Source organism: Coregonus lavaretus (genome assembly GCF_964263955.1).
Source record: "Coregonus lavaretus genome assembly, chromosome: 36".
Classification (NCBI taxonomy): domain Eukaryota; kingdom Metazoa; phylum Chordata; class Actinopteri; order Salmoniformes; family Salmonidae; genus Coregonus; species Coregonus lavaretus.
The window spans coordinates 14,142,622-14,169,492 of NC_140023.1; the positions used below are offsets into that span (position 1 = coordinate 14,142,622).

Sequence of the window (26,871 nt, forward strand, 5' to 3'; positions counted from 1 at the left end):
CATTGAGGGCTTCATTTAAATGTAGTCAACTGGGTGGGGATTCCTGTGGGTTGGGAGTGTTTAGCCAATGATCAGAGAGCATTTCCTTCTTCAAATTGGGTTTCCAGGAGCCAAGACCAAGATTTATACCAGGACATTGGTCCCAAGAAAGACCCAGTCCCAGTGAGTTGAGACCATGACAACTTAAAGACCGAATCTTAAGACCACTAGATCAAGAGTCCATTGTAAGAAACTCAAGTAGAGTAAACTCGAGTCCTCTGTAGCTCAATTGGTAGAGCATGGCGCTTGTAACGCCAGGGTAGTGGGTTCGATCCCCAGGACCACCCATACGTAAAAATATATGCACACATGACTGTAAGTCGCTTTGGATAAAAGCGTCTGCTAAATGGCATATTATATATTATATTATTATACAGTACAGTATATTAGAGAAGAGTACAGTAGAGTAGGGTACAGTATAGTAGAGCACAGTAGAGTACAGTACAGTAGAGCACAGTTCAGTAGGGTACAGTAGAGCATTGTATAGTAGAGTAGGTGACAATACAGTATAGCACATTATAGACGTCTGCGTTTTGGCCAAATAGATGTAAATGTTTGGGCTCTTGGAAGGTTGGAGCCCCCCTGCTGCCTATGTATCTCAATACTCTACACTTTTTCCTGATGTGTGCACTTGTCCACTACCCAGATGGTGGTCCTCAGTTGGTAGAGCATGGCACTTGCAACTTTAAAATGGAGATAGCCTCAATGGCGCTGCCCGTGCCGTCACAGGCTCCATAATGGCACAGATACAAAGATGAGACCTCTATATATCTCTATGGTGTCAATTGTTTTGGTTGTGACCATTTCAGTTTAGACAATTTTTACTTATTTGGGACTTTAAAGAATCCCCATAGCTAACATATGGCTGGCTATCTTTCATTTGGACAGATGTACATCCCAGCAAACATATAGCCTATTTTAGTCCCAAAACCATACTTTACATATTTATTGATATATTAGATGTCCGGTAGTTACACTTCTTAAAAATGCATGAAGATTTGCCAACTTGCTCACTAATTTTCTCAAAAATGTTTGCAGACAGACTACTCACCATGTGGCCATAGTCGAGATGGGTGCAAACCCATCACCTGGTGATATTTGTAGGGGTGTGGTTTAAGACACATTCATTCTACAGTCTTTTAATGTGTGTGTTTCATTAGTGACATCAGAAGGTGGGACAGCATTTTTTAGAGAAAGATGTTTAAAAATTAACAAAACTACTAATTACATCAGTATCTTTCAATATAATAATAAAACAACTCAAGATGTTCTATTGAAATAATAGTGTTTAAAAAAAAAATGCATTCATTGCTTTATTTTCAAACATGAAGTTTAGGAGTCAGAGTGTGGGACAGCCACCTCTCAATAGAAATAGGTGTATAAACAAGGACTTTGTACTATATTGATTGAACAATACGTTTGCTATTGCCTTGGATTGAATTAGAACATATCAGCATGTAAATAAATGCCCTGAGTTTTTTTAATAGTTTTTTGGGGGTGGGACTACAATTTACACCAGAATCAACCATATACGTAATTGAGCAATTACATCACTTTGATTTTCAGGAAGACATTTGTCGCCTCATATATGAAATGAAAACACCCAGAGGTGACGGTTGTCAAACTGGGGTCTTTGTTCAGTGCTAATGATGCTAGACTGTTGCTTATTTTACCTAACACACTTTCAAGGTAAGCAGAGATTTATACTAGATATTGTGAACTATTGCTAATGTAAGTAATTCAGTATAGTAGCTGATGTAGTTTAAGCATGGTGAATGTGGTTATTCAGGGAAGGTTGTATTGTCTAAATCTTTTCGATTCTAGGATTAAGCATGGGTTAAAGCTTCCATTTGCTCTTCTCCGGCTGTGTGTCTTGGCAGTGAGCTGTAGTGGGAGAGTGGCAGGCAGTGTGTGTGTGCGTGCGTGTGTATGGTTTGCTGACTGGGGTTTAGTTATGGTTAGACTAACAACCCTGTCAGTAGTTGTGGAAATAAAAATGCTGGCTCAGATTTATCAAGCCACTGTAGGAGCAAGGAATGGCCGTAGATGCACAGACTCTGAGGATGGGGTCTGGGGTGCGTGTATGAGTCCAGTCAGATTTCACAGTGGTGTGTGAGATCCCCTCAGTTCATTGTTCATTGTTCATGTGTTTGAAACAGTGACCTATACTGGATATGACTGGTTTGTGGAAAAATGCATGAAGTATTGGATTATTTGTTTTTTAGCATGGCTGGATTTATTTATCTTCTTCAGTATCAGCGTGAGATGTTTTAGGCTAGAGGATGTTATGTGAGTTTGGCGTCTCTTCTGGTTTGTTTTGTCTGAATGGGTATTTCTGTGTTGCTTTTCTTTTCTCTTTCCTTGTAGTCTTGGCCAGTCATTAAAGGGGAAGTGGCTCTTCTGAGGAGAGGGTGGACACATGCACACACACACACACACACACACACACACACACACACACACACACACACACACACACACACACACACACACTGGGAGGTGACTAACATTTTCCCAGCTCCTGAGTCTGCAGGAATGAGTGAAAAGTAGTCTCACGCAAATACAAGAAATGTACACACACTCTCACTCTGTTTCATTTTTTTCTCAATTTGGTTGCTTCTATCACTCTATCCCTCTATCCCTCATCACTGATCATTCTCCCGTCTTGCTGTGCTGTAGCTGATCGACTCGTTTGCCTGGGAGATCGGGACTCTGAAGAGGGAGATGGTGCAGAAGGCTGAGCCAGCAGAGAGAGACCCAGAGCCTGTCATACTACAGGGGTAAGTGTGTGTTAAAACTGACAGACAAACTGACTAACAAAATTGTTCTTTCTGTACATCCGTTTACTCTAGTAGTAGTATGATGAGAAGACTTGCTTCAGCCTCTTCATGGGCTGATGTAAAACTAACTTTAGCTGTGCATGTTAGAGGGAGAGGAAACGGTGGAAGACATTCAAACAGTGATTGTCTCCTTAAGGAAGGAGTAGAATTCCCTTTCAGACCTCTGTTGTTTGTTCAAATGTAGTAACAACAGTTATTGAATTCATTGTTACTGGATGTTTGATAAGAATGATTGATGAGGATGATGATGATAATGATGAGTATGAAAAAAGTATGAAAATGTATGCACTCACTAACTGTAAGTCGCTCTGGATAAGAGCGTCTGCTAAATGACTAAAATGTAAAATGAGTGGTGGTTTGAGTAACATTGATTTAAGTTCCACTGTAATTTCCTGTGTCCACCAGCAGGTGTGGATAGTGTGCCCTGGTCATTCACGTAGCTGAGTTTCATCATGTCATTGTGTTGACGGGATGTCAGAGGGATCTATGTTAGGACTGACAGTGGAAAGAGTATCAGGGATTTTCAAAGTGAACACCAAGCATATTAGTGTAAATTAGATAATGGGTTACAAGTTACCTGACATTAGGTACATAATAATGACATGTAGATTATAATAAAATTATACCCAGTATCAGCTTCATTTTGAAGATTGTTAAATATTAGTGCTGAGCGATTAGTGTTTTTTGAGGTAGTTTCGGTTCGATTAAAAAAGATAATCACGGTTTTCGGTTTCAATTTATTTTATTTTTTTACATTAAATGCATTGTGCATTATTTACATCTTAGTCATTTAGCAGACGCTCTTATCCAGAGCGACTTACAGTCGCGAGTGTATACATTTTCATACTGGTCCCCCGTGGGAATCGAACCCACAACCCTGGCGTTGCAAGCGCCATGCTCTACCAACTTATTATGTGGGTTGAATGCTGTAACAACACCGAATACAACAATTAATAAAAGTCCCATGATGGTAGTGACTGCCCATTACTGCTTATCACTTATTAACCATCATTTATTCATATTACTTTACTTGAATAAAGTATTTCAGTTGTTGTGTATATTACATTTGTTCTATTTGATGACTTTATTATTTCATTCCAAGTCATCATCTCATCTCTATAGAGCTGCTGCCTATGTGGTCTGACAAAATCACTATTTTGTAGTTCTTCAAAGTAAATAAGGCATATTTTTATGACTGCTGAATACAACTATCAATCACTTAGATCAGGGATGGGCAACTCTGATGGGGGTGTGGGCCCCAAAAAAACTGAACTCATCATGAGGGGCCGCAGTGGCTCGTGGGTCTGCGTACCCAGCACCCATTTCTGAAGATGTATGAGTGGTGAGGGATACGGGCCTCAGTAGGTGTGCTTGCTTTGCGTCATTTCATTGTTAGATGTTGTTGGGTACATTGGTCCTTCTACACTGAAGTACTGTTCCTCCTGGGCCATTATACATATAGGGGATTTGAAAGGTATATTTCTAATAAGGTCTCTCCCTCTCTCTCTCTCTCCCTCTCTCTCTCCCTCTCTCTCTCCCTCTCTCTCTCCCCCTCTCTCTCCCCCTCTCTCTCCCTCTCTCTCTCCCTCTCTCTCTCCCTCTCTCTCTCCCCCTCTCTCTCCCCCTCTCTCTCCCCCTCTCTCTCCCTCTCTCTCAGGCTGGATGGGGAGGTGGGAGGTCTGTTCCTACAGGCTCGTCCCTGTGTTGGTGTGGGGGCTCGGCTGGCTGGAGCTAGGGATTCAGGCTACGACTCTTTGTGTAGAAGGATGAGTGTGCTGGACAGGCTGGTGCAGACGCACGTTGTGTGGCTGCAGCTGGGACTTAGCCATGCAGACTCCACAAGCATGCTGGAACCGCAGCCCACCGGGGTGAGATGAGATACACTCAGTCATTATTTTTTTTATTCTCAGAAGAACTGATTGTGAAACAGGAGTTGCTCAAGTTTTACATTGCGTTTCCATGCATAAAGCTTACACTGTCTTACAAGATAATCAATGATACATCTCATCTCAGTACACAGTAGTTTAGAATTGTATCTCACCACTCAACCATCACATTCTGATCACTTATTTTAAAAAATGGTTATCCTTTATTTAACCAGAGAGGTCACATTGAGATTTACATCTCTTTTAAAACAGCAGACATAGTCAACACAAGATAAAACATCTCACACAGCTGTTTCATTCCATTTAAAGAGCAGAGACATTTATTTGACAGCCATTTCCGTGTAGGTAATAGGAGGAATAAAGAAAATAGTTTTAGGTGCATCAGTTACTTGACCCTACCATTACACTCCTATTCATGCAACAACAACCTCACAATACTCAAAGACACCCTTACAATCTCACACAATGGAGGACTAATTGAGACGTATACTTCCGAAGTGTCTGATATTCTCCATTTCAATGTTTTTATTGTTGTTGTCTGTGTTTCTCAATGTGCTTTTTTACCCTGGCTGCAGACGTTTCTGGTGAGGAAGTCGACTACCCTGCAGAGGAAGGTGATCTCTCTGCGTATGCATCAGGATTCTGAGACACCCGTCAAAGACTTCCCTGTGAAGGAGAGTCAATACAGTAAGCACCTGGCCTGTTCATTCCCATCGATTATGGATCTTTATCATCCAAATGTATCCCGCATATACCTGTGTTATTATAAACTTATTCTCAACACAAAAAAGAACAATTTTCCTCTGATCATTTGAATATTATTTTCTATTGTATTCATTTTGCTCTCTGTGCATTTCCCTTTCGGTTTTTCCCCCTCCTAAATCAACACGTGCTGATGTGCTACTGTCACAGTTTACCGCTGTCTAGTACAATATGTGACATCTCTCTACCTGGGCCTCAACATTCTCTACTTAAATGCGGAAGACATATTTCAGTTGAACGCATTCAACTGACTAGGTATCACCCTTTCACTTACCTTTCCCTACTCTGAGGTCAATGCCGAGAGCATTTGGAGTTTCCCAAAAACCTATTTCCCAATACTTACCTAGTGAAAGTAGTTATGTGTTATGCAGTTAAGAGTCACACAAAAGCTAACCTTAAACAAGGCTTAATATAGCCACATCTTGTTGATGTTCTTGAAGTGAATAGGAAAATCTTATTAGGCTATTTGTTGGGTGTGCTGGCCCAGAAAATGGCTGACCAGGTATTTTTCCCTTTCTTTCCTAATGCGATGTAGCCTGGTAAGTGTGATGGCCTGTTGCAGCTTGTAACTGCTTGTATGTGTACCAAATGCCTACTAGGCGTAGACACACCCACTCAGCCATGCCAGCCTGCCAAGAAAACAGATGTACCCTTCTCCTGCAAAAACCCAATGAGCTATGCAATTAACTTGTGATTTTTTTGGGGCCATGCAACAATCATGTTGTTGGAGAGGAGTAAAATTGTCTATACTTAGACGCTACTCTTGGGTCAGTTTTGTTTTTCCCGCCTAACTCCTACATAGAGTACTGTTTAATGCAGCAAAAGTCAAGTGTCCATGCTAGAATGTGCAAATGTAAAGCATATTCAATTTGGACACGTTTTCACAGTGCACAGCAGAGTTTGACATCCTGTTGCTCTTCTCAAGCTCAGAGATCGTCCAAGTTGACCATATGTAATGGAGCTCAGAGAGTGTACAGATGGGGACTGCTCTGTGCTCGCTGGCCTGCTGCCAGATGGCATACAGTATATGTCTGGATTTAACCCACTTCCCCAATGACCCGTTAAATGTAAACACAATTTCTCTCTCCCCCTCCCTCGCTCCATCTCTGCCTCTCTTTCTCTCTGTCCATCTCTGTCTCACATCCTCCATACCCCCCCATCTTAATTCAAATGTAAATTCTCTCTCTTTCTCCCTCTTTCTGTCCATTTCTCTTTGGGTCACGTTTAGCCCACAGAGGGGAGGGGAAGGGAGACCAGGAGAGGGTGGAGCAGTGCTGTGGACTGATTGTATACAGTTACCTTTGGGTGTCTGGCGCTTTGTGCCTTGGCAAATAAAATAGCAAGCCTCCAGATGTGTACTCAGTTTTCTTTCTTAGTAGAGTGACCCAAATATGTGAGCAACAGTTAGCTACTCGCGATGATAATGCTACTGGTGTGTATATAGTATGTCTTTTGAAGTTCCAAAGTGAAAACATCACTCCAACTCCCTTCTCCCATCTAGGAATGTGGCCATGCTTTTGTTCTGATTATGCGAATACAGCTTTGCTCCTGATTGAAGTATGAAAATATCTCTTAGTTCCCTAAATATAAATCTATCCCTTCACAGCATTCTCCTTGGAGGGATCGGGCCTCAGCTTCGCAGACCTGTTCCGTCTTGTGGCCTTCTGCTGCATCAGCAGGTAACACACACACACTACCTCAAGAAATACTACATTTCTCATCCTAGTTATAAATCACCTATTCCTTTGAAGAGGAACACATGGAGCCCAGAGGTTCCTGAAAGAACCATGAGTCAGTTGAAGTACAGAGAATGGAATTTACTGGCCACCTCATCACTTCATGTTATTGCACTGAGACTATTGCACTGTTTTCTTCGAAAGCTATCAATGTCAAGTCTAGTCTGCACTATAACAATTCTAATTACATATTGTCTTGGTTAGTTAAACAAGCTCAAGGCTATTCAAACAATGATATTAAAGCTTGGATAAAACTTGAAGGTTGTGCTTGATTGAAAACACATTATTTTCTGGTGTGGTGAATGTCAAGGCCACAAATCAACATGGAGTGGGGGGCAAGCAGGAAGTGTCTATGAGGAAGAAAACAGGCCTTGAACTGTCTGTAGCTTGTGTTTAAGTATTGAGACAGGAACAAAACTGCAAACAAACCATAAGGGATCAAAGATGATCATGAACTTTGAGTGTACAGTATGACTTCAAGCCAACTGTGTGCATGGCTCAAAGTTCTCAATTCTGTTTTGAATAGCAGCCTTATTCTGCTCTCGGAATGAATGATGTTGGTTAAATTATTTGCCATGATAATGTCAATAATGTCAATTATTCAATTAGAGCTTAGTAAATGTGCACTTCCTGCGTCTCAGTTCTCTGAGACACAGGAAGAAACAGGGTGGGGTGCTGAGCCTCTTGGCCTGTCTCGCTCTCTTTCTGTCTGTCTGTCTCTCTGTGTGCGTCTGTGTGTGCGCGTGTGTGTGTTTTGTGTATGTGTGTGTGTGTGTCCACTCTCTCTCTCTCTAGCCCAAGGAACCACACATGGGACAAACACTAGTTAGGGAAGGGCTGTTTGGTCACCCCAATGAAATGACTCACTGCAGGGACAGGGATTAATTCCCTGTTTCTTACTCTTTCTCTCGCTCCATTTTCTTATGGTCTTTCTTTCTCACTCACTCTCACTCATTTTCATCTCACATATTGTCTCTGTCTGCCTCTCTCTTAGGGATGTCTTGCCATTCACTCTAAAGCTTCCTGAAGCCATCTCTGCAGCCAAGACACTAACAGACTTGGAGGAGGTGGCCAAGCTAGGAGCAGGTGAGTGTCCACTAGACTGATACTGTATGTTTGTACTGATAATGCATGTCTGAAGCATGAAGATTAAAAGTGTAGCCTCACTTTGTAGCTGGATGGTCATTGACTGCCTGCTAGTTGACTGTGGTGGCTTTAGAAAAGTATTGTTAGGACCTTAGGTCTAAGGTACATCTGTTATGTTTAAAACCAAGCAAATTGTCTTCCTCCGGCTGTTCTCGTAAATCACATTTAACCACATTCTCCAAGTTAAACTAGTAAAAGCCCAAAATGACATGGCTCCATGAGTCACCCATAGGAACAATGCCTCTCTGAGCCCCAAATCAGTGCTGCTCAGCTGGGCACATGATCAGGAGAGCACTGGGGCTCTGGAGCCCCTTAGTAGGCCTCACTGGGGTCTTAAACCTCAGTCATGAACCACTCTCTGTGCAATGTGCTCTCTGTGCCAAAGACGTAATGTCACTCTGCCTGGCTGCCTCTGAAAGAGTTGATATACAGTGTAGGCATATACTAGCCTCGGTGACACACTGATTTGATAACATACTTCCTTTGGTGTGGTTTCGAGTGATCTTCACACACAACAGGCCCACTGTGTAGCTTTTCCCTCTGAGGAACGTGAGCAGACTGCATTGAGACTTAAACAATGCTTGAGTTTGTGTGTGTGTGGACGTAGATGCGCGTCAGTGAAGTTTCAAATAGATTTTAATGACATTCATATAGGTGACCATGCTGGAGATGAGCTGTGTAGGTAGATAGGCTATGTCGCGTCACTGAAATGTGGCTTTGGACAGAACAAAAGACACCAGTGCTGAGTTCTGACGTCTGGATCGGTAACCGTACCTGTGACTGTGCACCTGTGTGTGGGTCTGATTCAATACAATGGGTCTGTGTCCATCTATGCTTCAGAGAAAGTCGACTCTTTATTTCATTCTGTCTGTGTCTATTCAACCCTTTGTCAGAAGATGAGCTTGATTGAAAAAGAAGTACACAGTAGCTGGACATACTAGCAGATGCTTGATAAAGAAGCTTTTTCAAGCAGCGAACCATTAGCAGACATTGCTGTCTTTCTTTACCAAGAGGCTGAACTTTGGCCAAGAATGAATTCACTTTATCTGTCATCATCTGCCTGAATTTCAGGTTTCCTCCCCTCATTGTCCTAAGCTCACCCTAGATTTTTACAGCTGCCAGTTTTAGACAAGGACATTTCCCTCATTAGGCCACACCCTCCCAGTGTCTCAGGGCAGTGTTCAGTACGAAAAAACGTACTGCAACGTTCAATTAAATGGAAACGGTGCTGTTCTGAACGACTAAGTGAAAAACAGGGAGCGGTTGGGTTGGGAAACACTCCGCTGCCCTTTAAATACCTCACTCATTGCTTCAAGCCACACCCCATCAAACGGAGCAAACGTACCTCAGTCTTTTCAAGAACATTGAAGAATGTTTTGGGGAAACATGTCGTTCAGTACAAACCATCAAGCAAATGGGTTGGGGTTATCTTTGTATGCATTTCTTTGATTGTTTTTAAACTTGTAACCCCCCTCTGAATAAAAAGTTGCTTACAAAGCTCAAGTGTCGCACAGGACTCGTTAGAAGGGACTGTGACAAAACCGCACAGAATGACTGGGGGAAATGAATTTAATGTAATTGTGATCTTCCTATGAATTTGGCTCTAGCAGTTGAACTGTTTGGGCTATTGGCAATTATGACCCCATGCCTGAAAGCTATGACTCTCAGGAACACAGAATGGCTGGGGAAAATGAATTGATATTCTGTTCTAAGAAAGATGAAATACAGAATGATTGCCTGATGATCTTTCTTCTGCTCTCCTGAACTTTCCAACTTCTAAGCATACTTCATTCAGACTGAAACATCTTTGTGTTATTTATAAGGCCAGATTCAAAAGTGTAATCAAATAATTACATTTGTTTCGGATACCTCCAAGTGTCCTAAAATAGTGTGATGGTCCATGTTATCACTATCTTAAAGGCCCAGTGCAGTCAAAAACGTGATTTTCCTGTGTAGCTCCTGTTTTGAGCACATCATTTGATCATATGCCGAGGGTATGAAACTAAATGTTTCAGGTCTAAGGTCTCTATAATTGGTGTTTTGAGGGGACCAAATAAAATGTTAAAGGATAGCGTCCCTTTTTAGACCATTTTTCCATTTGCCCTGAAAGAAGTCTATGGGGCCAGGAGAGGCTGTCATCCACTGTTTTGGTTTGTTTCAAAACATAAGGAAAGGGGCAAGCTCACCTTGTTCAAAATTGCATGACCAAATCAACTCAAATACTTAGTTTGAAGTTAATTAGAGGTGAATTGGCCACACCATTTGAACATGGTGAGCTTGCCCCTTTCACTCCCATTGTTTTGGGGGGTTTTGGTTATTGTTGCGTAAAGTTAGCTCAACATGCCAGTGGCTTTTGAAACAAATCTGAACCATGTGAAAAAAGTGAAGATATCCTAGAGTCATAGAAACGTTAAATATTGTCTGACTAATTAAGTTTGAAGACGTTTGATATAGAGGAAGTCTTCATGATGACCATCAAAAGTTAAGTCTTTGTACTTAACGTTTGCTTTTTTTAAGAGTTGTTAATTTGGTTCAAGGTGCAACACAATATTGATTATTGAATTACTGTTGCTCTAGTTCGGTCTTTTATGAATCACTTAAACATGTTCTAAAAATAACTAGTTAGAAGGGCCGAGGGTCTAGTTAAATTGTGTAGAAATGCAGTAAATTAGCGTTAGGTGGAGAAAATAAATTCTGGGGGAGTACCCCCTAACAGGTTTGCTCTCCCCCCACCTATAAAACCAAAGTTTCGCCCCAGAAAGTAACTGTGAAAAGGGCAAGAGCTGCCAAAATGGAAGAATAACAAAAACAGCAGAGAAAAATAATTATTGAAGGAGTGGAGTAGGAAAAACTTTGACGGAGAGCTGGCGAGCGAGGGAGTGGGAGAGAAACAGGGGGAGGAGAGAATGCTGTGTTGACAGTCCGCCATCACGCACTCATTAGCATGTGTGAGTCATAACACAGTCCGTGTGTGTGAGACATGACAGCGAGGCTTCAGACTGGATGGCAGTGTGCTCTAGAGCTCTCTCACACTAGTCAACTCAAATCAGAGCTGGTCTTTGTCTGCTGTAAGTCGATGTGAGAACAGTAAGTCAATGTTTCTCTGGTCTTACATTGTGATGTGACTTTGGCTGAGTCTGGTACGGCTTTGTGTCTTTTATTGTTCTAGAGTCTCTCTGAGTTTGCACTGTCTAGTACAGCTCTGTTGTATAAGCTCTTCAGTTGGACGTGTCTCTTCTAGCAATAGGTTAGCTCTGTCATATGCTGCTTTTCGACTGGAACACCAGTGTTACACTAGTGTATACACCCTTATGTTATACTAGGGAAATTTGTGTTTCTGTAGCTATGGCTGACAGTGAGAACTTGTGAAGAGCCGAATCAACAACCTCTGCATAATCAAAACAGTTGCTTTGTAAGAAGGTGTTAAAGTTCACAGTTAGCCTCTGTTATGTAAATGAAAGTTGAAAAGTACCAGTGGCCTGGCTTTGGCCCCAAGTAAGAGAAGGTCCGCCGGAGCCAATGTCCAGTGAGACTCGGGTGCTGGCCCGCATAGATGGAACAGAAAAGTCTGAGCCTTTTGGGTAAAACACTGGGGTAAATCCTGTATGGAAATGCCCAATAGTGTCATTATTTGGTAATGGCTTTGGTTGCTAAGTTGTTGGCTGTGTACAAACAGTAGTGACCAGCGCTGTTCTTTGTAAGTGTTCTATGGTTATATCATACTGATTGGAATGTTATTGTGTTGCTGTTATGTAGACTGGTATGGTTGTACTTAATTGCAACAATGTGCTAATATGCTTTTGTATTAATACTATGTAATGTAGGCATTGGCAAATTGGTATGATGACAGTAGCTTAATTGACTCGATGGTATAATGTTGATGTGTATTGGCATAGTTTTTCTCAGTTACTACATTGGTGTTATTATCAGGTTATTGTAGCCTCTGTTTTAATGTAGAACATCACTACGTTGATATTATATTACAGTATCATGCTATCCTTATGTTGCAAAGGAGTGTAATATCAGACTGACTGACTCCTGCAGCGTTTGACCAGTAATGTTATTGTGAGTTAGGGCAACATTGAAATAATGTTGGCGTAATATTTGCATGATGTTAATGTAATGTTAGTGTTATCTTACTAGTGCTGAGTGATTATGTTTTGAAACAACTAATTGAGCATTTCATTCAGTTTTTTTCAGTGAGCTCAATGCCCACATTGCACAGTTTCTCTAGAGATCAATTATATCCAGCCCGAACTGTGCAATATAGTAGGGAGTTGTAGTTTCCAACAGGCAAATATTCTACACAGTTTAGCGCATAAAACGTGGTAATTAATTACAATGACCGTAATCTATTGTGCGCCTACTTGTCTGTGTTTCTTTTACGCCTGCTACGTTAGGTAAGTGTGTGGGGCAGACACGGAGAGGGAGGGAAGAGAGAGAAGAATGCGCGATTTAGGGGGATAGAGAGCAGTTGCTTCATGAGGTATCTCTACCTGAAAATACATGATCTAAGTGATTGCTATTTGGTATAAAAATATGCCTTATTTACTTTGAAGAACTACAAAATAGTGATTTTGTTAGACAGCATAGGCAGCAGCTCTATAGAGATGAGATGATGACTTGGAATGAAATAATAAAGTCATCAAATAAAACAAATGTAATATACACAAACAACTGAAATATTTTAGTAATTAAAGTAATGTGAATAAATGATGGTTAATAAGTGATAAGCAGTAATGGGCAGTCACTACCATCATGTGACTTTTATTAATTGTTTTATTCTGTGTTGTTACAGCATTCAACCCACATAATGTATAGTAGGCTTGTCAGGATACCAACATATTACAAACGACACGATACTAGGCCAAGTATCACGATACCGAGTAATATCACTTTGAATTTAACTTCACACTGTTCAGTGTATAATAGAATACTGCATAGAATGGCTGATTTGCTCTTATTTAAAAAGGCCTAACTGTGATTTGGCTGGAGAAATGGGAAGAAGGAATATACATACATTATGATCTGCATGTTATTATGCATGTATAAGGAAAAAACACTGCATAAAACCTTCTTTACTCTTCAGTTAACACAGACACAAACACACTCTCCCTTCCTCACACACTCTCTCGGTCTCCCTCACTCTCATACACACACACACACACCACTTTCTCTCTCCCACAAACACGCATACACACTGCTTCCAACTTTTAAATTACACAATGTATCAACATTGCTTGCTTTGCGCTGCTCCAATGTAGCAAATGTACAAATCTAACAACAGAAGACTAATCAGGGTCTGGGTCTGCATCCCCGCTTGCCATCAGTACTAAATTACATATTTTTAAAACTGACGGAGGTATAGACACACATGAAGGGCGGACAGAGAGAAGCAGGTGAGGGCTGTTAGGGGATGCGGCGCGTTGATTACATCTGCCACACGTGCGCATGAAAGTGAAGTGGATATTATTGGACATGTGCATATTAGAGACTAATGGCTGTAGCTTAAATTTAACTCCATTTATAAACAGAACTGACTTTATAAACATTTTATAACAGGCGCCAACGGGTTCTTTAGATTGGTAGGATTGAAAAAGTTGGTAGTATCATATGAAACGGTACTACGGTATTCTAAAATGTTGTTATCATGACGTTTTGGTACCGTTATATTACCGTGGTACAGGTATACTGTGCAACACTAATGCATAGTGCAGTTAATGTTTAAAAAACGAATAAATAAATAATCGAACCGAAGCCGAACTGACCTCAAAAAGCACTAATCGCTCAGCACTATATTTTACAGTAATGTTGCTGTTGTAGTGTCTGACTGTTCTGATCCTCTCTCTCTCCTGTCTCTGCCCTGCAGGCTTCTGGGACTCTGGGCGTTGCTGCAGGAGGAAGAGTTCTGTCTCCCGGTTGTCCGGAACAACCACCCAGGACCAATCACCCAGCCCCCTGGTCACCCGCACCCCATCCCAGCTTGAGTGTTCCCAGTCCAATGGGGCTCTCTGCTTCATCAACCCCCTCTTCCTGAAGGTTCACGACCCAGAGGGGGGAAACCACACTCCTCCGTCCTCCACCAGCCACTACAACAACCCCCACCACCTAAACAACAATAGTACTACAACAACTACAGCAACAACGGTACAAGTACAACAGCACTGTACCAGCAACCCAGAGCAACTTAACGACTGCACAAACAGCCCTCAACCCCTTAGCGAGAGCCCTCAGAATCTTAGCCCTGACAACAGCCCCCAGCATCATAACAACAGTGTGAGCCAGGCTAAGAGCATGTCCCGCCCCCCACCTCCTCGCCCCCCACCTCCCCACTGTGCTCCCCGTCGCCCTGCCCCCCCTCAACGCCAGCGCAGCATGCCTGAGAAGATATCCTGGATCAACCCCCTGAAAGAGAAGGAGAGGGTGGGAGAGAGGGAGAAAGGAGGAGAGAGGGAGAAGGGCAGTAGCCTTCTCTCCCGCCTGGGCTCCTCTCTCAGCATCAGCCCTTCCTCTCCTTTGCTCTTATCCTCCCCTCCTAAGAAGCTCAGCATCAGTGCCCCCATCTCTATCCCCCTCCCCCTCTCCTCCTCCCCAAGTAGGCCAAAACCCACGCCGCCAAGCGACGTTGACTGCCATCTTGCTCTCGATGACCAGACTATTGAGAACGCCATTTCTCTCAGTCTGGCTAAGCTGTCACTGAGAAACACCACCACCACCCCTGATGACAACACAGAGGGAAACAGTCCGTCCACTCAAGACCCAGCCCCCTCCTGTCGAGAGGAAGAAGGAGGAAGAGAAGGAGGAGGAAGAGAAGGAGGAGGAAGAGAAGGAGGAGGAAGAGGAGGAAGAGAAGGAGGAGGAAGAGAAGGAGGAGGAAGAGGGGACAGTGTGCAGCGTCTGAGCGACATGAGCCTTTCCACCGAATCCTCTGCCGACTCACTAGACTTTTCCCAGGGCTTCTTCCCCCCTCTCCCTGAACCCAGCCCCCCCACCACCAACAACCTGGTCCTGCCCCCCCTCACCCACCCCTACAGCAGCATGGAGGAAGACAACGATGACGATGATGAAGACGAAGCAGACTTCGGCGGGAGCCTGGAGAGCGACCATGACCAAGACCAGGACCTGACCATCACCCCTCCCGGGCTGCGCACCAAACGGCGAGCCAGCGCCGGGGCCATGGTCATCCAGCGGGCCCTCAGGGGCCACCTCCGTAAGATGAGTGGGGTGTTCAACTCTCTGATGACCCCAGAGAAACGGGCCATACGGAGAGTCCTGGAGCTGTCCAGGGATAAGGGCTCGTACTTCGGCTGCCTGGTGCAGGACTACCTGAGCTTCCTGCAGGAGGGAGGGGGCAGCCATGCCTGGCAGTGCCACGCGTCAGGACTGGAGTTGCTGCAGACGCTACGCCAGTTCATCACCCAGATGAAGAGCTACCTGCGGCAGAGCTCTGAGCTAGAGCCCCCCATCGAGTCACTCATCCCAGAGGACCAGATCGGTAAGTAGCAAGGGGTGTGTGGGTTTTTACTGTTGTCCAATAGTTGCACAAATGTTGTATATCACACCAGTCAATGTTGCTTAACCGTTGCATGAAAGTTGATAGTTTGCTAGATGTCACAGTAAAAATGTACATTGAACTTGTTTCGAAGTTGTTCCATCGCCATCTCTAAAATGTTAATTATTTGACATTGAGACAACCAAACAGCTAAAGAAAATCATAATAAACCGTCATATCTGAAAATATACCAACTGGACAACACTGTGTATGCCTATAGCCAGGGCGAGAGCAGCTCAGTATGCCAGTCTGTGTGTGAGCTGGCTGTTTTGGTCAGGATGATTACAGTTCTTTGGAATGTATCTCAGAAAAGGGGAAGTGGTGGGTGAAGCAGCAGGAGTTGAGTTACAGACAGTTAACCAATGGGATATAAGAGATTGGGATACTTTATTGCTAGTGAGACAACAGTGCTAGCATTTAGATACAGTGTTATTCTTGGCCTTTATGACGCACTGGCATGTCAAACACCTGCCCAGGGGAGGGGCTTAGAAAAAGGCCAAGGTATTCATGTCTGGGAATTATTGGATTAGAAACTGGCCCAAATGTAAACAGTGAAAACAATGCATGTTTCAGCCAGAGAGGATGCTTCTGTGAACTAGCTAACGTGAACTAACCTGCCTGTCTGTCTGCCTGTCTGCCTGTCTCCCTGCCTGTCTGTCTGTCTGTCTGTCTGTCTGTCTGTCTGTCTGTCTGTCTGTCTGTCTGTACATAACAGAACATAACTCAGGTTCACGTGCAAGCTCTGCAGGGAGGATGTTTTGAGTGAGATTGCGGGCAAGGGACGTTGTTTTGGTGGGGAGATGTGTATTTGAAGCAGAAGGGGCACTCAGTACCTACTGTACATTTGTGTGAGTTTGTGTCTGTTAAGTGGCCTAATGGTAAATAAGTGTGTGACCTTGGCTGATGAAAAGTCCCTCCTAAGGGGGGATGGCTCCACTGTGTCTCTCTCTCTATCTGTCCCCTCTGTCACACCATACCACACCACTCAACACAGATTGAACTCCAACTTCTCTAAAGACTACCTACTCATCCAGCATTTACTCATCTAGCATGTGCTGTAAGCCATACAGTGAGTTTAACAACTGCATTAGTACACTACAGAATTGCATGCTAACCCTCCACAGTTACATGTTATTACATTCCACAGTGCTAATGACCAGAGTTATGAGCAGTACCAGTATGTAAGGAAGTACAGTAGCGGGAGGCACATTGTTTAAAGACCAGTCCAGCGAAACTTGAAAAGCACTTGCATGCAAAAACAAAGGCCACAGGGGATTTTGTATGCGGGAGTGTGTGTTTACATGTGTGCTCCCACTGGGAAACGTGTTAAGCCCAACCACAGGCCTGAGGTCTTGGAATGCTGGCACTGCATTCCAGGGCTTTTAACCACTTTAACAGAACTACAAGGTACCAGGCTTGCTCTACCACAGTCCCCATGTCCAGAACAGAGGCTGGTAAACGCACAGTATTAAATAGAGCCATGACTACATGGAACTCTCTGCCACACCAGGTAACTCAAGCTAGCAATAAAAACAGTTTAAAAAAAAAAAACGATAAAATAACACCTTACTGCACAAAGAGGACTGTGAAGAGACACAGACATTTTATAAATCTTGAACTGTAATTTGCAATGTACTATGTATTAGACCTACACTACCAGTCAAAGGTTTGACAACACCTACTCATTCAAGGGTTTTTCTTTATTTTTACTATTTTTTACATTGTAGAATAATAGTGAAGACATCAAAACTATGAAATAACACATGAGGTAGTCACCTGGAATGCATTTCAATTAACAGGTGTGCCTTCTTAAAAGTTAATTTGTGGAATTTCTTTCCTTCTTAATGCGTTTGAGCCAAACAGTTGTGTTGTGACAAGGTAGGGGGGGTATACAGAAGATAGCCCTATTTGGTAAAATACAAGTCCATATTATGGCAAGAACAGCTCAAATAAGCAAAGAGAAACGACAGTCCATCATTACTTTAAGACATGAAGGTCAGTCAATACGGAAAATATCAAGAATTTTGAACGTTTCTTCAAGTGCAGTTGCGAAAACCATCAAGCACAATGATGAAACTGGCTCTCATGAGGACCGCCACAGGAATGGAAGACCCAGAGTTACCTCTGCTGCAGAGGATAAGTTCATTAGAGTTACCAGCCTCAGAAATTGCAGCCCAAATAAATGCTTCACAGAGTTCAAGTAACAGACACATCTCAACATCAACTGTGTGAATCAGGCCTTCATGGTCGAATTGCTGCAAAGAAACCACTACTAAAGGACACCAATAATAAGAAGAGACCTGCTTGGGCCAAGAAACATGAGCAATGGACATTAGACCGTCTGGAGTCCAAATTTGAGATTTTTGGTTCCAACCGCCATGTCTTTGTGAGACGCGGTGTAGGTGAACGGATGATCTCTGTATGTGTAGTTTCCACCGAAAAGCATGGAGGAGGAGGTGTTATGGTGTGGGGGTGCTTTGCTGGTGACACTGTCTGTGATTTATTTAGAATTCAAGGCACACTTAACCAGCATGGCTACCACAGCATTCTGCAGCGATACACCATCCCATCTGGTTTGGGCTTAGTGGGACTATCATTTGTTTTTCAACAGGACAATGACCCAACACACCTCCAGGCTGTGTAAGGGCTATTTTACCAAGAAGGAGAGTGATGGAGTGCTGCATCAGATGACCTGGTCGCCACAATCCCCCGAACTCAACCCAATTGAGATGGTTTGGGATGAGTCGGACCGCACAGTGAAGGAAAAGCAGCCAACAATTGCTCAGAATATATGGGAACTCCTTCAAGACTGTTGGAAAAGCATTCCAGGTGAAGCTGGTTGAGAGAATGCCACGAGTGTGCAAAGCTGTCATCAAGGCAAAGGTTGGCTATTTGAAGAATCTCAAATATAAAATATATTTTGATTTGTTTAACACTTTTGATTGGTTACAATTAACATCCCATCATGCTTAGGGTCATGTATAAAAATGCCCAGTTGCTATTATTTTGGATAACATGAGTAGAAGTGACTTTGAAAGAGGGGTCTCAAAGGAGAATAAGGGGTTTAAAGGGTGTGTCTCAGTCACCGGATGTCAACCTAATTTATGCTCTTCTAAACGCTCTGTCAATCCGACAGCTATTGTCAGCAGTAATCATGTGCCTATGAACCTGAGTTATACTGTTAGCACTGAGACATTTTGCCTTAGTAGGAAGCCCACTGTGAGCAGTTCACACTGCACTATCAGCTCAAATATAAATATCGCTGTCATGTCTACTTCTAAGCCTCCCAGTAAAGCAATAAAAATGATCAAGAAACCCAGTAAAGCGCTAAAAATAGCCCACATTAACATATGTAGCTTAAGACGGGGTTTCCCAAACTTGGTCCTGGGGCCTCTCCTGAGTGCGCGTTTGGTTTTTGCCCTAGCACTACACAGCTGATTCAAATAATCAAAGCTTGATGATGAGTTGGTTATTTGAATCAGCTGTGTAGTGCTAGGGCAAAAACCAAACGTGCCCTAGCACTACACACGAGTTTGGGAAACCCTGTCCTAAGAAACAAGGTTAATGAAATCACTAACTTTTTTTGGGGGGGGGGGGTAGATAAGCTTAATATTGCAGATAGATTGTAACTTCCATCAATGTAATTGTCTGCATCACTTCCAATCCCCCATTTTATATATATATATATACTCCCCTTTATTACTTTTCAACCCTGCCATCCTTTCGCTACTTGGGGTAAATTAGTGAACAACAATGCCCAGGCCTCTACTTCCAGCCTATACTTACTATCTACACCTTATGGACACAGTCAATTTTACAATAATTATATTTTATTTGTTTTTGCTCCTGAACCTCTTCTACTCTCAACCTCTCCGATCATTCTCATGATGTCCATCCGGTTTGCTTCTACAGTGGGGAAAAAAAGTATTTAGTCAGCCACCAATTGTGCAAGTTCTCCCACTTAAAAAGATGAGAGAGGCCTGTAATTTTCATCATAGGTACACGTCAACTATGACAGACAAAATGACAAAAAAAAATCCAGAAAATCACATTGTAGGATTTTTAATGAATTTATTTGCAAATTATGGTGGAAAATAAGTATTTGGTCAATAACAAAAGTTTCTCAATACTTTGTTATATACCCTTTGTTGGCAATGACACAGGTCAAACGTTTTCTGTAGTCTTCACAATGTTTTCACACACTGTTGCTGGTATTTTGGCCCATTCCTCCATGCAGATCTCCTCTAGAGCAGTGATGTTTTGGGGCTGTCGCTGGGCAACACGGACTTTCAACTCCCTCCAAAGATTTTCTATGGGGTTGAGATCTGGAGACTGGCTAGGCCACTCCAGGACCTTGAAATGCTTCTTACGAAGCCACTCCTTCGTTGCCCGGGCGGTGTGTTTGGGATCATTGTCATGCTGAAAGACCCAGCCACGTTTCATCTTCAATGCCCTTGCTGATGGAAGGAGGTTTTCACTCAAAATCTCACGATACATGGCCCCATTCATTCTTTCCTTTACACGGATCAGTCGTCCTGGTCCCTTTGCAAAAAAACAGCCCCAAAGCATGATGTTTCCACCCCCATGCTTCACAGTAGGTATGGTGTTATTTGGATGCAACTCAGCATTCTTTGTCCTCCAAACACAACGAGTTGAGTTTTTACCAAAAAGTTATATTTTGGTTTCATCTGACCATATGACATTCTCCCAATCCTCTTCTGGATCATCCAAATGCACTCTAGCAAACTTCAGACGGGCCTGGACATGTACTGGCTTAAGCAGGGGGACACGTCTAGCACTGCAGGATTTTAGTCCCTGGTGGCGTAGTGTGTTACTGATGGTAGGCTTTGTTACTTTGGTCCCAGCTCTCTGCAGGTCATTCACTAGGTCCCCCCGTGTGGTTCTGGGATTTTTGCTCACCGTTCTTGTGATCATTTTGACCCCACGGGGTGAGATCTTGCGTGGAGCCCCAGATCGAGGGAGATTATCAGTGGTCTTGTATGTCTTACATTTCCTAATAATTGCTCCCACAGTTGATTTCTTCAAACCAAGCTGCTTACCTATTGCAGATTCAGTCTTCCCAGCCTGGTGCAGGTCTACCATTTTGTTTCTGGTGTCCTTTGACAGCTCTTTGGTCTTGGCCATAGTGGAGTTTGGAGTGTGACTGTTTGAGGTTGTGGACAGGTGTCTTTTATACTGATAACAAGTTCAAACAGGTGCCATTAATACAGGTAACGAGTGGAGGACAGAGGAGCCTCTTAAAGAAGAAGTTACAGGTCTGTGAGAGCCAGAAATATTGCTTGTTTGTAGGTGACCAAATACTTATTTTCCACCATAATTTGCAAATAAATTCATTAAAAATCCTACAATGTGATTTTCTGGATTTTTTTTCCTCAATTTGTCTGTCATAGTTGACGTGTAGCTATGATGAAAATTACAGGCCTCTCTCATCTTTTTAAGTGGGAGAACTTGCACAATTGGTGGCTGACTAAATACTTTTTCCCCACTGTATATGCCATATCTTTCTAACTGTGCTCTTTCCCAAAAGCTCCCAACATACAACCTATATACTTATTATGGACACAGTACGCTTACATTATTAGTTATCTTGATATTATTTGTTGTTATTTGTTATTAGTCCCATCCTTCAACTCCATTCAATACCTCCCATCTATCTCTTAACACCATCCATATAGGATTTCTATTTGCCATATATATTTCAACCGTACTGTGATGTTTTACAAAAGTTCTGAACCTTTCTATTCTCATTGCTTCTACAGATTGTGAATTAAAAATAAACATTTTTGCTAAAAGTATTATTATATTATTGATTGATTGACTATGACTTTTCAGATCATCCAGTAATGCTATCTGCAAGGTTAGCTCCAGGTAAATATTGCAATACTTTAGCCATTCCTGGACCTGTGTCCAAAAACAAGCTACAAATGGACAGAACCAAAACAAATGATCTAATGATTCTGTCTCTTCACAGCAAAATCTGCAGAGCTGTGAAGATTGTATCCCCCATATAAATAACATTCTATTGGTTGCAAGAATTTTATATAATAATTTAAATTGAAAGATTCTAATTTTTGAATCCGGTGTCGTTTTGCATGTCAGTTCATATCGGTACGTCAAAAATCTCTTCCCAACTATTTTGCAATCTATATGGGACGGCTGTCAATCCTTTGGTCCTTAAGTGAAACTGGTATACTTTTTTATTTATCACAGTTTTCCTTAACCAATTATGTTCTTTAATGCAAGGCCGACAGACAAGTTCCTTACTTTCTCCCCCTTCCACTTTCCTCTTCCACTTTTGCGGTAAGGCTGCAATTATTTGGTTGTAATTTTGGGTAGAGCAGACATTTCCATATGTTTTTGTTAGCTGCATGTGCGACATAACTCCACCAGTCCTACCGATGATATCATTTACGAAGATTATACCTTTTTTAAACATTCTGTCAAAAAATAAAGGTTTTTTGTCAATTAGTATATTTGAATTTAACCACAATATTTGTTGCATTATTTGTTCTGTCGTTTCTGGAGGATTAAATTGAATTTGCAACCAACTTTCTATGGCTTGTTTTAGAAATAGTGATATTTGGGAAATGATTTCCTTTTCAAATAACTGAAAATGAGTGGTTGTAATCTGAATAAAGGGAAAAAGGCCATTCTTGAACATTGGGTGAGACAATCTTACTAATTTGCTTGAGAACCAGTTCGGATTTAAGTATAACTTTTGTATGACTGAAGCTTTTAGTGATAGGTCTAATGCTTTAATATTTAATAATTTCTGTCCTCCGAATTCATATTCAATATATAAATAGGCCCGTTTTAATTTTGTCTGGCTTGCCGTTCCAAATAAAATTGAATATTTATTTCTCGTATAATTAAAAAAACTGTTTGCTAGGCGTAGGCAAGACCATAAGCAAATAGGTAAACTGGGATAATACTAAAGAGTTAATCAGGGTGATTTTTCCACAAATTGACAGGTATTTACCTTTCCATGGTAGCAAAATCTTATCTATTTTTGCTAACTTTCTATAAAAATGTATTGAAGTGAGATCATTTATTTCCTTTGGGATATGTATTCCGAGTATATCCACATCACCATCAGACCATTTTATTGGTAAACTACATGGTAATGTAAAATTTTTATTTTTTAGTGATCCAATACGTAATATAGTACATTTGTCATAATTTGGTTGTAATCCAGAGAGGTTAGAAAATGTATCTAGATCCTCTATGAGGCTGTGGAGGGATTCTAGTTGTGGATTTAAAAGAAAACATGAATCATCAGCGTACAATGACACCTTTGTTTTTAAGCCCTGGATTTCTAATCCTCTGATATTATTATTGGATCTGATTTTAATAGCTAACATCTCAATGGCCACAATAAATAGATATGCCGATAGTGGATAACCTTGTTTCATTCCTCTTGACAGTTTAAAACTTTCTGAGAAATAGCCATTATTTACTATTTTACACCTAGGGTTACTATACATGATTTTGACCCATTTTATAAGAGATTCTCCAAAATTGAAATGCTCCAGGCATTTATATATAAACCCCAGTCGTACTTTATCAAATGCCTTTTCGAAGTCTGCTATGAATAGCAGGCCTGGTTTCCCATATTTTCCATAGTGTTCTATTGTTTCCAATACTTGCCTTATATTATCTCCAATGTATCTTTCATGTAAAAAACCTGTCTGATTAGAATAAATAATATCCGACAATACCTTTTTAATTCTATGCGCTATACATTTTGCTAGAATATTTGAATCACAACACTGAAGTGTAAGGGGCCTCCAATTTTTTAAATGGACTGGATCTTTATATTTTAGTTTCAGTAATAATGAGATCAGACCTTCTTGAGTGTCAGATAATCTACCATTTACATAGGAGTGGTTAAAACATGCTAATAATGGTCCTCTTAGTATATCAAAAAAGGTTTGGTATACCTCGACTGGTATGCCATCCAACCCTGGAGTTTTCCCGGACTGCTAAATGGCATATTATTATTATTATTATTATTATTATTATTATTATTATTATTATTATTATTATTATTATTATTATTATTATTATTATTTAATTGCATCCAGAAGTTCCTCCTCTGTAATTTCACTTTCACATGAGTCTTTCTGTATGGCTGTTAATTTGACATTATCAATAGAAAAAAAAGCTCTACAATTAGCTTCAGTTAGAGGAGATGGAGGCGACTGAAAAGAAAACATATGCTTGAAGTACTTTGTTTCCTCCTTCAAAATATAATTTGGTGAATCATGGGTGACTCCGTCAATTGTAACCAGTTTCATTAAGTTCTTTTTTGGTAGCATTCCTATGTTGAAGATTAAAAAATAATTTTGTGCATTTTTCCCCATATTCCATCCAGTTTGCTTTATTTTAATAATATATTACACTTGATCTTTCTTGAATAAGTTTCTCCATTTCTTTTTGTTTTTCCTCTAATTTTATTCTGAGCCTCTATGTTACAGTTTTTATTGCCATCTATCTCGTCTGTTAGACTTTCTATTTCCTTTGTTAGTATTAACTCTTTTTACCTAAATGGCTTTTGATTTCGAGATGGGTACTGAATTGCATGGCCTCTAAAGGCACATTTAAAGGTGTCCCATACAATAAGGGGATTTGCTGTACCTATGTTATGTCGGAAAAAGTCAGTTATAAATTCCTTTGTTCTAATTATAAATAAATTATCATCCAATAGGCTTTGATTACATTTCCAATATCCTCGCCCACGTGGAAATTCAGTAAGAGTAATGTATATGCCAATTATATGATGGTCCGACCGCATTCTGTCCCCTATCAACACTTTTTTATATTTTGGTGCCAACGAGAATGAGATAAGAAAGAAGTCAAGACGACTAGCTTGATTGAGTCTCCGCCATGTATATCTCACTAGATCAGTATATTTAAGCCTCCATATATCTACTAGTTCTAATGTATCCATGACATCCACAATTTCCTTAAGAGCATGTGGGTGATTGTTTGTGGTGTGATTTCCTTTACGGTCCATTGAGCTATTTAAAACAGTATTATAATCCCCCACCATAATAATATTGTCTTGAATTGCTTGCAGGGTTGATAATTTATTATATATATTGTCAAAGAAGTGTGGATCATCATTATTTGGTCCGTAAAGGTTAATGAGCCATATCTGTTTATGTTCCAATAACATATTTAAAATAATCCATCTACCTTGTGTATCTATTTGGACAATTTGCACATTCAGATCGAAATTACTATTAATTAATATCATCACCCCTTTTGAATTTCTTTGCCCATGGGAGAAGTATATTTCCCCCCCATTCCTTTTTCCACGCAACTTCATCTCGAATTGTTGAATGAGTTTCCTGTATACCATAGATATTATATTCCTTCTCTTTGAGCCATGTAAATATTGTTCTTCTTTTGTTATTATCAGCTAAGCCATTACAATTATAACTGGCTATACTTATTTCACCATATACCATAATGAGATACAAGTTTCAAGTATATTTATCATTATATATGTTTGTAAATTGACCAATAAAAAATACCGTAATGATTGAGTGTCCATATAGCTGTACCGTGATATTTGTATTGCTACTGAGTAACCCTTCAATTGTTCTCCACTAATTCCCCTGCTAAAGCCCCTCCCCATCCCAAGTTGAGCCGTCATCCCAGTGATCGGCATCCCACCCACGTCCCTCCGGATCCCTAAGGCCCCGAGAGGCCAGGACCCATCCATCGAAAACAGCACACAGTGCCACCCACAAAACAGAAGCAGATTAACCGCCAAAAGCATTTCCAATGTTCTCACCTCTCTCTCTCTATATATATATATATATAACTATTTAAAAAAAATTATGCATATCCTATTTTCCATCATTATCAATTAATATGCGTAATAATGTTGGCAGTTCATGCGTAGGATTTTAACATATAACCCGGATTGCCATTGTATTACATTTAATTTATTGACAAGCAATTATTATCCTAGCAAATAATTCCCGTGGTCCATCCCATTTATCTGTTTAGGCTGCATACTCACAGCAGGACAATAAAAGAGATGGGAACTTCTCTTTGGTGTATGGGTCGCTCAGGTGGGTGTCCAGGATATAGGGTTAGGGATATTTCCATCATGATAGGACAATAACAAATTTGATTAGATGTATACTATATTTAAAAATGTATATCCCTCATCTACACAAAATTGAATATCTGCGTTGGTTTGCTTCCTATATCTGTGTCTTCTTAGTAAACGCAAACATCAAACATTATTTTTTTTAGTGGTGGTTGGTTGGTGGTTGAAACTGTTTGAAATGTGGTTGGCATGATGACTGTCTTCTTTTTAAAAGGAAGACAATTAAATAACATAGAACCCAATTTTAGTACCAATCAACATCAGACAACTGAAATTGTTAAGCAGTGATGCCTGCAGCCAAAACATTCTCTGGAATTCATCTTGTGCTTTGATACAGTTGACTACATAAACATACTAAACTGGTAACTCATAGAGTATACATTATATTTCATACTACGTCACTCAGAAGATTTCTCAATGGATTTTCTACAGTTAACATCTTAGGTGTTGAGTGAGTGTCTTCATAACATACCATATACAGTGGGGGAAAAAGTATTTAGCCACCAATTGTGCAAGTTCTCCCACTTAAAAAGATGAGAGAGGCCTGTAATTTTCATCATAGGTACACGTCAACTATGACAGACAAAATGAGAAAGAAAAATCCAGAAAATCACATTGTAGGATTTTTAATGAATTTATTTGCAAATTATGGTGGAAAATAAGTATTTGGTCAATAACAAAAGTTTCTCAATACTTTGTTATATACCCTTTGTTGGCAATGACACAGGTCAAACGTTTTCTGTAAGTCTTCACAAGGTTTTCA

At 41.0% G+C, this 26,871-nt stretch overlaps 1 protein-coding gene across 1 annotated transcript in view; it reads left to right on the top strand.

The window, feature by feature from the left end:
* The window catches only part of rin2a (Ras and Rab interactor 2a), a 51,100-nt gene that overhangs the window by 16,146 nt on the left and 8,083 nt on the right, over positions 1–26,871 (top strand). Inside the window, exons 2-7 of the mRNA XM_084153701.1 lie at positions 2,719–2,819; positions 4,537–4,747; positions 5,341–5,452; positions 7,134–7,206; positions 8,258–8,349; positions 14,279–15,904. Of these exons, the coding sequence (XP_084009827.1) occupies positions 2,719–2,819; positions 4,537–4,747; positions 5,341–5,452; positions 7,134–7,206; positions 8,258–8,349; positions 14,279–15,904 (2,215 nt within the window). The remainder of the gene's footprint in view (positions 1–2,718; positions 2,820–4,536; positions 4,748–5,340; positions 5,453–7,133; positions 7,207–8,257; positions 8,350–14,278; positions 15,905–26,871) is intronic.